Here is a 14,657-nt window from a genome sequence, read left to right on the forward strand (position 1 = left end):
GCAGTTACAATGTGCTTTGTATACGTTCTCTCCTCTAATCCTTATAACAAACTCATGAGATGATGATGATCCCTATTTTATAGAAGAGAATGATTTATTTTTAAGACATCTTATTAGTTTAACATTTATATATACTTACTATTACAAATATTAATTCATTACTTGTCATAATAACAATATGAGATAAATGCTATTACTGCCATTTTACAGGAGATTAGAAACTGAGACCATGAGAGGTTAAGTAACTTGTTAAAGATTACACATAGTAAACAGGGGGGATTTGAACCCAGATTTGTTTCCTACATCCATTATAGAAAAACAGTTTTCGATTTTTAGATATGTGTGCTATTTCATTTGGAATGGGAGATGTCTCATCTCCGGCTGGGAATGCTGGAACACTGGCTGAAGAAGACCATCCAGGGGAACAGGGTAAGACAACACCACTGTACACACTTGCTCACCTTTGGACTCTAAGCCCTGTCTTGCCATCTGTCAACCCATCACCAGCATCTCCTGCCTGATCCTGGCTGGGTGGGCTCAATTGTTGTGCCAATTTCTAAGTGAAGCATGTGAGTTGCAGCTTCCTGGCTCTCTGAACGTCATGAAGAGCAGGGAGGTGACCACTGTGGCTCGTGGACTGCTCCAGTAAGCCCCCTGTTGCAAGCTAAGGCAGGAGATAAAGTTCTCTGTAGTTGATGTGTGGGACCTGAAGACTGGGGCATCTCAGTAACATTTAGCAGGTAGATGGCAGGCGCTGGTCCTGGGGTGGAGCTGTGGTCTGGTTCAGGATCTTTTCACTGAGGTTTGAGCTGGGGAGTCTGAAACCCAAAGGCAGAGTGGGGAGCATGATGGTACTGGATGAGCTCCAGTGAGGGTGATAGGCACAACAGATGAATTGGGTAACAGGTCATCAAAGTTTGTGTTAGATGGTTGACACACCGACATTCAAAGGAAGCTATTTGGGAATTGGGGTTTGCATATGGCCAGTGTACCCAAGGATGGGGAGAACTCAACCTTGCGTAGAGATTTAAGGCCAGGCTCGCTCCTATGTGAAACACAGGTCCTCATACAAGCAAGGCAGGCCAGAGAGACCCTTGCCACTGGTTTTTAGGGAAGGGCTATTATTCAGTAATCATACAACTTCCAGCCTCATCTTCCTAAAACAGAAATCTGAATATGATATTCCCTAACTCAAACCCCTCAAGACCCCCTCATCACCTCCAGGGTGGTATCCCAAGGCTTTGAAGGCTTTTAAGTTTCTACCCCAGTCACCTTCTTCCCCTGACCTCTTAGCATACTCTCCCTCCTAGCTTGTGTTTTATGAAATACAGAATTGCTTCTGGTTTCCAAGGCCAAGACTGGCTCATCATGCCTTTCTCTCTACCTGGAGTGCTGTTAGTCCTCTCGTCCACTGGACAAACTCCTATTCCTTATTCGACTTGGAGCTCAAATGCCACCTCCTCCTTGAAGTCTCCTCTGACTCCCGTATTAGACCCAGTTGCTCCCTCCTCTGGGATCCCAGAGCACTTTGTTCCTACCTCCATAACACCCATCATATGTTATAAAAAATACCTGCCAATATGTCTTTTCTTCCCAGCTCTTAGACTATATGCTCCTAGAGGGAGAGGCCATGTCTTTTCTCTGTGTCTCCAGGGGCAGAGCCCTGGGCTGGCACAGAAAAATTTGCTCAGTAACAAAAGGATGAGGGAGGCTGACATACTACACGTAGTAACCCAGGGGAACTTTGGAAAAGGGACCAGAGCAGGAAGGAGCAAACTACGCATTGAAGATAAATGAATACCTTTTCTTTCATTCATTCAGTGAGTCTTTATTGAGCATTTACAGTGTGTTAAAAGGCACACTAAATGTGAAAAATACAGTGCAGCTTAAGACAGACTTGGTCTCTACTCTCATGGAGCTAACAGATTATTAGGGGAGACCAGCGTTTAATATCTAATTCACAAATAAGTATGTACTTCAAGTTGGGTGAGAGGATTTCTGAAAAAGGGAAGGAGTTTTGAAAGGGTATATAGTGTGTGGGGCTGAGAGGGCTTCACAGCAAACCCTATATTGGGTGTGATGAGCTGCAGGAAAACTGTTCAGTTTAAGCACTTACTCCAGACCTCCCCATAACCTGGCCCTGTGAGGATTGTCCCCCAATCCTGTAAGGAGTATCCCCACCCCAGTCCTCTCAATGGTCCTTCATTGGCACCTCCTACAGTTTTTCTTTGGTGGTTCAATGAGTGTCCCTGAGGACCAGCTTTTTGAAACCCATTGTTGGTTCATCAGCCCGCTGAGCCTCATGAACTTATCATCATAATCATCACCTTCCTCGTATCTTCTTCAGCCCCAACGTCACCAGCACCACCGCCAGCATCCGTTACCGCTCTAGAATCCTTTTATGCCAGGCTCTGGGATAAATGTTTATTTAATCCTCTCCACCTTCCTACAAGGAAGGCAAAATCATTAACTTCTTTTTAAAAATGAGGAAACAGGGAGGTGAAATAACTTGCCAGAGGTCACATAATTAATAAATGATAGCTCTAGGATGCTCATCCGAAATCTTGCTCTTAACCAGTTCCCTGGATGTGCTCCCAGGATGGCTCTGAATGGACCTTTTTTTTTTTTTTTTAATCCTTCATAAGCATTTTTTCTTGAATTTCTTGGGTCTCTTAATGGCCTCTCTTGGGAGGCACTTGGGAGGAGTCATTAGAGAGAAGATTCTATTATTTATGGCTGAGCTGTCATCTTCAGTCATTACTGGGACTCAGAACATACTGCACATTTGTTTCTTTCAGGAAAGAGTCATATAATGCGGTTCTCTGGAGGGATCGGATCTCCTCTCTTCCTTCAGATTACACTGTGTACTACCATCATCACCAGTGATAATTAGAGATCGAAGCCCCGCCCTGAGTTCAGCCCCCAGAGCCTCCATCTTGTGGCTTGTATTCAGTGAGGTAGAGTTCGCCCCCAGTGTTTCTGAACCAACAGAATACAGCACTCTGGGAAGCTGAGTTTATGGTTAGCCCTTTACGTGCACTACCCAGATGTACAAGAAGGTGAATATTTATCATTCGGAAACATTATTTAATAACATTTTTATCAAAATATAACTTACCTATGGGAAAGTTCACAAATCACGCAGCTTAGTGAATTATCACATGCGGAATACCCTCCTGCAGCCGGCCCCCAGATGGAGAAACAGAACATGATCAGCACTTCAGAGGCATCGCTGGTGCCCCTCCAGCTCACTTCTCACTCCACTTGGCCGCATGTGTAGCTGCTGTCCTGGCCTCCGCCATCATAGATTCCTTGGTCTGTTTTTGGACTTTATATAAATCTCAAGGCAAAGAAGACGCACAGCTTCTGTATTATTTTGTGCGTCTTCTTCCACTCGATTATGTTGATGAGATTCATCCCTGTGGTTGTATGTAGTAGTAATTCCTCCATTTTCATGACTTCAGTGCATTCACTTATACGAAGATGCCACAACTTACATATGCATCCTACTGATGATGCACATTGAGTGTTTCTGTTTGGGTGCCAATACCATGCTATTGTGGATCTTCTGGTAGGTGTTGTGTGGTACACATCTGTATGCATTCCTGTTGATTTAGAGTGGCTTTACTGGCTCATAGGGTATGTATGTGTTCAGCCTCAGTAAATACTGCCAAAGAGTTTTCCAGTGAAAATTGCTTATTTTCGGTTCACCGATGTGTGAAAGTTCCAGTTAACCTTTGGTATTGTTAATCCTTTTACGTTTAGTCAATCTGATGGAAATGCAGTAATTTTGATCTCCCCGTTCACTAACGAGGTCGAGTGTCTTTTCCTATGCTCTTTGGCCATGTGGGCACCTTCTTTTATGAAGTATTAGTTCATGTGTTTTGCCTGTTTTTCCTTTATTGGGTTGTCTCTTTTTCTTATTGATCTGAAAGAGTTTTTATATGCTTTGGATTAAAGTCAATTGCGGTTAAATGCATTGCAAATACCGTCTTCCACACTCTGCCATACTTGTTCCTAATGGTGTCTTTTCTTGAGCAAAATTTTTATATCATCCCATTTATATATCTTCTCCTTTATTGTCAGTGGTGTGTTTTTTTTATGTCCTGTTTAAAAAATCTTTCTGACTCCAAGGTCATTCATATTTTATCCTTGGCCAACTTCTGAAAGCTCTGTTGTTTTGTTCTTCACATTTAGCTCTGCCATCCGTGTGAAGTTTAGTTTGTGTATGATGTGTAAGACCAAGATTCACCTGTTTCTACCTAGTTATCCAGTTGCCCCAGCAGCTCTGCTGAAGATAATTGTCTTTTCCCCCAACAGCTCTGCAGTTGGTCTCCTTAATCGTACATCATATTTCCAGGTACTTGTGGAACTTTTCCTGGACCCCAAGCTATACAATTGGCCTCTTTTCCTTTCCTTTCTAGAATTACACTGGTGGAACTTCTGTAGCTGCATAAGTCTTGATATGTGGTAGTACAAGCCCACCAACTTTTCACTTCTTCTTGAGATTGCCTTAGACATTCTTGGCCCTTTGCATTTTCATATACATTTTAGAATCAACCTGTCATTTCACAAAAAACATGACAGCAATTTAATTTAGATTGCACTAAATCTATAAATCAGTTTGAGAAGAACTGACATCTTTATAATACTGAGTTTACTAGTCCATGAACACAATTCAGTAAACTTAATTGCACATCAACTCTGTGCTAATCACTGTGCCGAGCTTAGATGTGGTTCTTGCTTCTGAAGGACTTGAACGAGTAGGTAAACAAACACTTATGCTCAAAATGCGATGTGATAATCTCATCACTGATAATAAGAGCTAATATTTATTAAGTGCCTATTATATTCCAGGCAGGATTTTAAGAACTTTGCATGTATTAATTCATTTATGCTTCACACTGGTACTTTGAGGTAAGTGCTGTTATTAGGCCCACCTGTAGGTTTTTTTTTAATTGAAGTGCAGTTGACATACAATATTCTGTTAGTTTCAGGTGTACAACATAGTGATTCAACATTTCTGTGCATTACAAAGCAATCACCATGATAAATCTAGCTACTGTCTATCGCTATACAAAGTTTTTACAATATTATTAACTATATTCCCTATGCTATGTGTTGTATCTCCGTGTCTTATTTATTTTATAATTGGAAGTTTGTACCTTTTAATCTTCTTCCCCTATTTCACCATCCCCCCACTCCACTCCCCTCTGACAACCACCAGGTTGTTCTCTGTAACCATGAGTCTGTTTCTGTTTTGTTTTGTTGTTCATTTGCTACCCCACTCTAGATAGCCTCAGCCTGCTCTAGGGCTGTCAGTCTATCCCTCAGAGAGCTCAGCTCTTTCTTCTGACATCACAGTCATCATTTTCTGCTGGCCGCTGTTGAGCACCATACTTTCCTGACTCTATTTTACTGTGCTTTTCTCTCACCTTCTCTTCCTTACTAGGAAGGTCTATCTGACCTTTTCTAGACATCAGTAGCCAATCAGGATGCTCTATTACTGTTGTGGGATGAACTGATCCTTTATAGCATGAGATTTGCAATCTTCGTGTCTCAGAGTACTTCCCTGAGATGTCATTGTGACCACTGCTGCCTTATCTAAGACGGTTGTTTTAGTTTGGGGGGTTCGGGGTCCTTTATTTTTTAGGACTGAAACTAGAAGACTAGAAATCCTTCCCTGACAGGGGGTTGCTTATCAGAATCACATAAATGTTATATGTTAAGTGAATTGATTTTTAAAATTTCAAAACTTAGCCCTTGTGGAATACCCACACTATCACAAATATTCTCACTATGTATAATTCTGGCAGAAGTTAATCTGGGGAGGGAGTCTGGCCCTAAGTCTGCCTCTGGGTGGTCTTACTACCTTACTACGTGGGCTGTCTGTTGACCTCTCTGTGTCTTTGTTTCCTGTCTATGAAATTAGAAGGCTGGAATCGAGGATTCTTGGGATAGGCTTGAGGCTCTAATAGTCTATAATTCCATGTTTAAAGGCCAGAATCATAGCACTTTAACCCACATAGTAATTTAAATATCAACTTATACACATTTCAAGAAACTCGAATTGAGCATTTATTAGATGCCAGGCTCTGTGCTAGGTGCTAGGGATACAAAGGGAATTAAAATGAGTTCCTCTCCAGCATAAGTCACAGTCCAGTGGAGAAGGCAGGTAAAAAGACAATTGCAATGCAGTGCAAAAATTGCAGTAAAGGATTTCCATCTAAGGAGATTGGGGATACAAAGGAAAGGGTGCCCGTCATTGCTGAGAAGGCCCTGGAGCTAGATTTCCATGAAACATAGTTATCTGGGTAGATGTGAGGAGGAAGGGTATAATGTAGATTCATAACTCCAGCTGCTGTAACAAACAATCCCCCACAATATAAGTTTATTTCTAGTTCATGCAAAGTACAATATGGATGTTTCTGGTCAGTGGGTGAGTCTCTGTGTAGTTATTTAGAAACCCAGGTTCCTTCCATCTTGTGACTCCACCATCTTCTTCCAGGACACCAGAGCCTTCTGCTGGATCCCCCTGCATTCTGCAGCCATAGGTGGGAGAGGAAGAATGGAGGATCCTGTGGAAAGGTTGTATGGGCCAGGCAGGAAGTGGCACACATCATGTCTGTACGTGCTTTCCCTTGGCAGAACGAGGGTGCAAACAGACTGACCTTCAAGGGAGGCTGGGAATGTGGTCTAGCTAAGAGCCCACAAGAAAAAGGAAGTATGTTTTGGAAAACACCCAGCAGTCTGTGCCCCCAAATGACTTCGTAAGGGAGTTTGTGCTGTGAGCGGCTAGATTGCTCTTGGACCAGTCTAATGGAAGTGTAACATTAGATAGCTATCAAGGTTGGGGTTGCTGACCAGGGACTATCTTTATCAAATGGTGGATACTGGGAGGGAGCTCACCAAAGCCTTCGTTGGTTCAGGGAGGCCCAACTGAGATCGTAGTTGAGGCATTTTGCAGGTTCTGAAATGTAAGGGGGAGCAGAGTGGAGAGCGATAGTTCACGACTCAGAGGGATGAGGCTTTTCCACTGTCCTCTGCCCCTCCAGCCCACAGGTGTGGTGTATTGATGGAGAACTCGAGAACATCCATTTGTCGAATGGAAGCCAGCTAATTCCCATGCTTCTGATCTGCTTTCTTCTCTCCCCACAGTAACGCTTTCAGCTGCCCCTCCCTCCTACTTCAGAGGATTCACGTTAATTGCCCTCAAAGAGAACAGAGAGGGTGATAAGGAAGAAGACCACGCGGGGACCTTCCAGGTAAGACGCCTCTGGGCTCCTCCGTGGCCCTCGTGCCCTTGTGGGTGGAAGCCAGGTGAAAGGTGGACATACGGAGGAGCTTGAGTGACAGCAGAGACTCAAGTGCCTGAGGTGGCTTCTCGGGCACTTCCCGTGACCACAGGCACGGTGGGTCAGGTCCATTTGAAAGACACATAATGGAGTAGGCAGCATATGCCTGAAGGCCTTCGGGTCTGGCCAGCAGGCAGGGCTCTCGTCTGGGCTCACAGTGCCTGCGGGCAGCAGACAGCCCAGCCTTGTGGGAGCACTCCGAGCCCTGGCAGGGCCGGCTGTCTTTCCTGAGAGCCGTTTCGTGATTGGCAATTCTCAAATGTAAACGGAACAAGAGCTTAGGATGGCCAGACTGGAAGGAATACGAAGCACAGGAGAAGGACTATGAAGGGAACGAAGAGACTGATTTATGAGAGGAGATTAAAAGAATTAAACATGCTTTGCTTGGCTAAATGAACAGGGCTGAGTGTGAGAGGTGGTAATGGTCTTTAAATGTCAGTCCTCACAGAGCAACCTCCTCCAGGGGAGGCTGTGTTTGACTTTGTGGAAAAGGGCACAGCAAGACGAAAGTGGGTCACGAGAAGAAAGAGAATCGCAAAGGCAAGGGCCCTGACAGTGAGTCATATTTCACCGTGGAATATTCTTCCAAGGGAAGTGGCGGGAACATCATCCCCTTTCAGAGGTTTAGAAAAAAGGCCATCCAGTCGTGAGAACATGTCCCAGAAGGATTGGGGCCATCCTAGGAGGAGGCCTGGCCAAATTGGCTGTAACCATTTCTCATCTCAAATTTCCATTGTTCTAGAATCCGTTTTTTATCTGCCTTTTGCAAACTCAGAAGGAAAAAAACTCAAAAATACTTACACCCATAGTTGACTGCTGGGGACTCTGGTGCAGTTGTGGGTGCCACAGAGGACCCCGCCCCAAAATATCTTCCCCATCCAAAGACATCTTGTAATTTTTTGTAGCCAGATAGTAATTTTTGAATCCCGTGTCTTAAAAACTGTCCATTGTTTAGGCTTCTGGGCCTCTGGCCTAGTGGGACTGTTAATTCCATGTTCATTGTAATGTCCTTCTGTATACTTTGGTAGCAGAAACTTTCTTGGCATAGATCTGAAGACGTTACCCAATTATAATACTAACGATGCCCAATATTTGCAGGGTTCTGACCATATGCCAGGTGTTAGGTTAAGTTCTTTACCTTATTTTGGTTTATCTTAATTTAATTAGTGTACTTCATCTCACTTTGATTCTCCAAACAACCAAGTAGGAACTAGTATCCCTATTTTATGGATCAGGAAGTTGAAACCAGCAAGACTAAATCATTTGCTTGAACAGCTAGTGAATAGTAAGTCCAGGTTCCTCCACCAGGTGTCTGATTCCAGAGAGTAAATTGTTGAATCTCTGAATAGTACTGAATAAGCTCCTGGCACAAGTGTGTTTGGACAGGTTGTCATCATAGTGAAAGGGAGATTCATGCATGCATTCAGCCCACAAAGCATTGGGATATATTCCCCTGGGCCTTGTGCTAATTAACCTGGAGGTGTGGATGATTTTTCAGATTCAGGCAGCTGAGAGATCTGGGTACCTGAGTGTCAGGAGGGGTAAAGTTCTATGAAGGGAAGAGGTGGAGGGTGGGATGGGGGACGTGTGACCTTAATTTTCACCCAAACAAAATTTATCTGCTTTAAAGTGAAGCTTAGAGATGTATACTCAAAAGAGTTGAAATCAGAATTCAAACAGATATTTGTACACCCTGTTCATAGTAGCACTGTTCACAGTAGCCAAAAGGTGTAAACAGCCCAAACATCCACTGATGCAAGAATGGATAAACAAATGTGGTGTATTCATACAGTGCAATGTGAATTCTTAAAAAGGAAAGAAATTCCGACACACGCTACAACGTAAGTGAACCTTGAAGACACTGTGTGAAGTGAAATAAGCCAGTCACAAAAGGACACATACTGTATGATTCCACTTACGTGAGGGACGGAGAGTAGTCAAATCCAGAGAAACAGGAAGTCCAATGGTAGCTGCCAAGGGATGTAGGGGAAAAGGGACTAGGGAATTACTGATGAACAGGTATAGAGTTTCAGTTTGGGAGATGAAAAAACATTCTGGAGGGGGTCAGGGGTGATGACTGCATGAAAATGTGAATGTACTTGACGTCACTGAACTGTGCACTTAAAATGGTTAGAATGGTCTATTTCATATATATTCTATCACACACACACATGCACATGTACACACGATGCCTGAGTTAGGCCTAAGGGGAATATGATGTAGAGTTAGGCATGAGGAGTTACGTGGCTTATTCCTTTAAAGGCTATTCTGTTTTAATTTGATAAGTTGATAGTCCTCTCTAACTCACTGTCCTTTCTACTCCACTAAATCTTGGTCCTTTCAACTGATGGGTGAATACAGGGCCCAGCTCACAGTGGGCAGTGAGTAGATGTTTGTTGAATGAATAAATGAACACATTCTTCCCACTAGTGTCCGTTACTCAGTCCTATTTGGAATTTTCCAGAACTCCTATCTCTATGCATCCTTCCTTCTTCCTTCTTTTGGAGCTTTGGACATCCTTTCTTGTTACATCACGATGGTTCTCAGAGTGTGGTCCCTAGATTAGCAGCATCAGCACCATCTGGGAACTTGTTAGAAATAACAAATCTCAAGCCCCACCCAGACCTACTGAATGAGGAACTCTGAGGGTGGGGGTCTCCATGACCCGTGCTTTAACAGGCCTCAGGGTGAATCCAGGGTCTGCTCAAGTTTGAGAACCAGTGCTGAAATGAGACCTGCATCAAGCCTATCCAACATGAACAACATATCCGTCTGCTCCCACATAGCCTCGCTGCTTCCACCAGCCCTAGAGGAATCAAAGTGGGAAACAAATACAAAAAACACCAAGCAGACAGTAATAATGCTTGTGTGCCAGATACTGTTCTAAGTGGTTTACATTTATTAACTGATTTAATCCTCAGAGCAAGACTATGAGATGGGCATTGTTGTCCTGTTTTTCACAGATGAGGGAATTGTGGCACAGAGCAATTAAGTAACTTTCTTAAGACCACTCAGCTCTGAGTGATAAAGCTGGGATTCAGACTCAGCCAGTCTGGCTCCAGGTCCCTGCTCCCAACCACGGTCTACACTGCTTCTCAATGTGTCCATGTTAAGTGGTGAAAACATGAGGGTCTACTATGACTTTTTTATGGTGAAAGTCTCTGTGCCAAGGGCTTTATATGCATTATCCTCCTTCATTCTCACAACAACCCTGTGGGGTCAGTGTTGTTACCCCCATTTTCCAGAGGATGAAACTGAGTCTCCAAGGTGCTAAGTAAATTGACCAAAGGAATCCAACATCTACGTGGGAGAGATGGGCCAAACTGTGTGCCAGTGATGTTCTCACGCTTCCTGTCCCTGCCCCAGCCCTGCCCTTGTGCGTTAAATGCACACTCCACTTCGGTTCCCCTTGTCTCAGAGATTGGAGGGGGAGGAATCATGCCCATACCTCGGTCTGCCCTCTCCTGCTTCAGACACCGTGGTCTCTGTACTTGCCCCTCCCACTCTAGCCTACCCATCGTTTCTCTGTCTACCAAAGCTGTCATCTTGGGTGTCACTCATTTATTCATGAGCATTTATGGAGCGCCTCCTGCATGCCAGGCACTGAGGTAGGCACTGGGGGTGACGGAGGTGAGAAAAACAGACACAGACCTGTTCCCTGCAGCTGACGGTGTCCTCCTTGGAACTGTACCTTACATTACCCCTGCTGCCAACAGGTGTGGCAGTGAGTCGCCAGCCAGAACACGAGCAGGTGAACAGAAACCGCAAAGGCCATGGTGATTTTAAAAACATACGCGTAGTGATTAACGAATATTTAGATCTACTTCTTTGTTAACATCCTCACTCCAAACACCACACTTTTGCAGACTTCACAACAACAAAATTTTTATATTCTTTAAATCTGGTCAAAGATTACATTCTTAGTTCTAAAGAGTGGCTCTCAGAGTGGGTGATTTTGCTTCTACATGAGTGAGCCCTTACACAGAGCGTACAGACTCACCAGGTATAAACAAATGTGCATTTTAATGCCCCTTTAGACTCAGCAGGTGAGGGAACGGGGCGACTGGGTACAGAGTCGAGCTCTCACCACGCGGCAGAAGGCGCAAGGAAAAGGGGGTGGGCTGCTCCTCCGCTTCCAACAGCGGGTCCGGGATTGGAGCCTTGGCACCAACGAGGGTATCTGTCTGTGGCTGCCAGAAGGGAGAGACATGGGGATCTCTCTTTGATGAGCGAGCTGGGTGTACTTATGGTTAATTGAAAGTGACAAGGAATGCGGGGGATGGACTGCTTGTACACAAGTAAACCACTAATCCTTTAAAATTGTATTGCTGAAACCCAGTGACTCCCTGGAATGCTCCGGGCCCAGCCAACTGTCCAGCACATTCCCCCACTTGCTTCATGTCTCTGCTCAGAGGGCCCTTTCTCAGGGAGGCCATCTGGATCACCCTATCTGAAACCTCCTCCCCTCCCTTCAACTCCTGGGCTGGACTTCCTAGCCTTCTTCCCCACTGAATTTTTGTCCTGTTGCCTTTATTGCCATATGATGTGCCATTTTACTGGGCAACTTGGCTGTTCTCTGCCCCCTTCCATTAAATTATAAGCTCCACGAGCTAGGGATTTTTATTGGTCTCGTTTGCTGCCGTATCCCCGGTACCTCCAACTGTGCCCCACATGGAATAAACACTCAAATATTTATTGACAAAATTTGAAGCTGCTAATTTATAATACTATCTCTTTATTTTATTCTTAAGGCCTGTGTGCATCAACCAGCTTAGGTCTGCCAATCAAAGGAAGAAGGCTTCATTTAGAAAGGGTTGTTTGCCTGAGAAGATCCCATATCGATACCATACGCACAAGTATCTTTCTAATAACTAATTATTCTATATTCTTTTTTTTTTTAAGTTTTTTTTAATTTATTCAACAGAGATAGAGACAGCCAGCGAGAGAGGGAACACAAGCAGGGGGAGTGGGAGAGGAAGAAGCAGGCTCACAGCGGAGGAGCCTGATGTGGGGCTCGATCCTGTAACGCCGGGATCACACCCTGAGCCGAAGGCAGACGCTTAACCGCTGTGCCACCCAGGCGCCCCTAATTATTCTATATTCTTAATCACCTGTTTCTAACCTGTTTTCATTTTCTCTTCATTAATAATCTGTATTAGCATCTAATAGGTCCTGAGCTATGTGAGAGGCTCAAAGAGGTTTGGACACACTTTTCTAAAAATAAAATGCCATTGCAAGCCCAAAATTCTTAGGAATTTTCTTAGTTTATAGGAAAATTTTCTCTTGTTTTAGCCACCTAAGCTTAATCATGCCCTTTACAAGATACTAGGATTTTTCAGTCTGCCATTCACTATTATAAATAATGGACTAAAAACATCTTTTGCATATGTTTTTCCTTGTTTGGTAATATGTTGCTAGAGTAGATTCCCAGAACTATAATTACAAATGTGAAGGATATGGACATTTTAATGTTTTTGATATCTATTGCAAAGGTGATCATAAAATTCCACTCAGCACTCCTTTCAACAACCTGATATGGGCATTTCATCATGGTAACCACACCCACTGACATGAAGGGGACTATATATTCCCATGTCAGGACTAGGATTGGGGCAATCCCCAGTCGTAGGTTTGACATAGGTCAAGTTGAGAGACCAGATCTAGTAAGATGAAAGCTAATGGAGGAACACAGAAAGTCACCTCCTAAGGTCCAAATAACCAATTGCATGTGTACAAAGAGAGATAGTTGAATTTATGGCAGCACATTAAACAAACAACAACAAAATACCTTAGGATTTTTAGTTGTCTGTAAGTTCAGAATGAGGCCCCTATGAGATAGCACCATGAAAAACTAATGAGATCTTAGGACACATCATGGGAGCATAAACACAGGAGTTAGATTGTCTTATGGGATTCTTAATCCATCCTGAGAGCTCATAATATTCTCTCTCTCTATATATATAGATTATACCTTCCTAGTGAACAAATATTACAGTGTAAAATATAGCATTTTCATTCATTCATTCACTCATTCATTCATTCAGATAGTTCCTTAGCATTCATAGCACTCTGTACTTTTCCTTCAGAGTAGTTTTTACAACTTATAGTTATGTATTTGTTTGTAGGGTTGTTTGTTTAACATTGCTCTGCCCCTACCAAATTGTAGGGCAAAACCGTATCTGTTTTGTTCACTAGTATATTTCTAACAATCAGCACCATACCTGGCACATGGTGGACACTCAGTAAGTGCTGGCTGAGATGAATTAGTGAAAGCACTAATTACAAACACACTAGGCTCTGGGCATACTGAGCTGAATAATGAAGGCCTGGCCCCTGGTATCAGGAGGTCAAGATCTACAGCAGAACTTCCCAACCCTGGTATGCTATGTATACTGGAGGATCCCAAGTGGGTTATAGGAACACCTAGATATTTACTTCTTTAGATATCGGGGTGCTCTCATTTGTTTACCCTAGGGAAATTCTATCCTTTCCCCCCTGTGACATAGAGTAAGCCAACTGCACATGTATAAGAAGAGACTTGAATTTATGGAAGCACGTTAAGCAAGTGGATAAGAACTATATAGAAAGAACCATATTGCAACAGGGTAGGTGCTAGAATTGCTGCATGTGTACAGATAAGAAAACAGGCATCTTCAGGAAGTGAGGTGTGAGTGCCGATTTAGGAGGAGAGAAAGGACATTTATAGAGGGGATTACTTTGAGTTGTCTCTTTGGGTGGTTGAAGCGTACAGGTAGACAAGGGGTGAAGATGAAGGGGATGTATGAAGACGGCTATACTCTTTCCTCAGACCTCTGTTTTAAAACTTTCCCTATTTAATGTTTCACTATATCATCTTTGATTAGTGCAGAGAGCCCAGCAAGGACACAGTAAGTTTTCTTACGTGAATGAATGAATGAATGAATGAATGAATGAATGAACGAACCAGGGGATGAAAGACACACTATGCCAGCCCCTCGCCTTCAGGAACTTACTTGGTATAAAATGCCTCTGTGGGGACGTGATTCTAAAAGAACCATCAAAAGAACCCATTTTAAAAGCAATGACAATACCTCTTGTTTAACGCTTAGCTTTCTTTTTAAAAATTACTATGTAAAATCATTTGTAAGAAGAGTGAGAAGCAGTTTGCCTTGTGAATGCCTGGGGTAGACATTGGCTCCTCAGGCTTCCACAGCCCCAATCTCTGGTGTCTGCTACCAGGAAGGACGAAAAGCACTTTCCTTCCAAGCAAGCAAGGACTAAGTCTGAGAACCACATGCTCTGAGGGGACTGGAGCAACAGAGC

General features: G+C 43.5%; 1 protein-coding gene across 1 annotated transcript in view; it reads left to right on the forward strand.

Moving 5' to 3' along the window:
• The window catches only part of SPON1 (spondin 1), a 251,731-nt gene that overhangs the window by 11,060 nt on the left and 226,014 nt on the right, over positions 1-14,657 (forward strand). Inside the window, exon 2 of the mRNA XM_045796534.2 lies at positions 7,159-7,265. Coding sequence (XP_045652490.1) covers positions 7,159-7,265 — 107 coding nt within the window. The remainder of the gene's footprint in view (positions 1-7,158; positions 7,266-14,657) is intronic.

This window comes from Ursus americanus, chromosome 24 (assembly GCF_024610735.1).
Source record: "Ursus americanus isolate L20-20 chromosome 24, mUrsAme1.1.p, whole genome shotgun sequence".
Classification (NCBI taxonomy): domain Eukaryota; kingdom Metazoa; phylum Chordata; class Mammalia; order Carnivora; family Ursidae; genus Ursus; species Ursus americanus.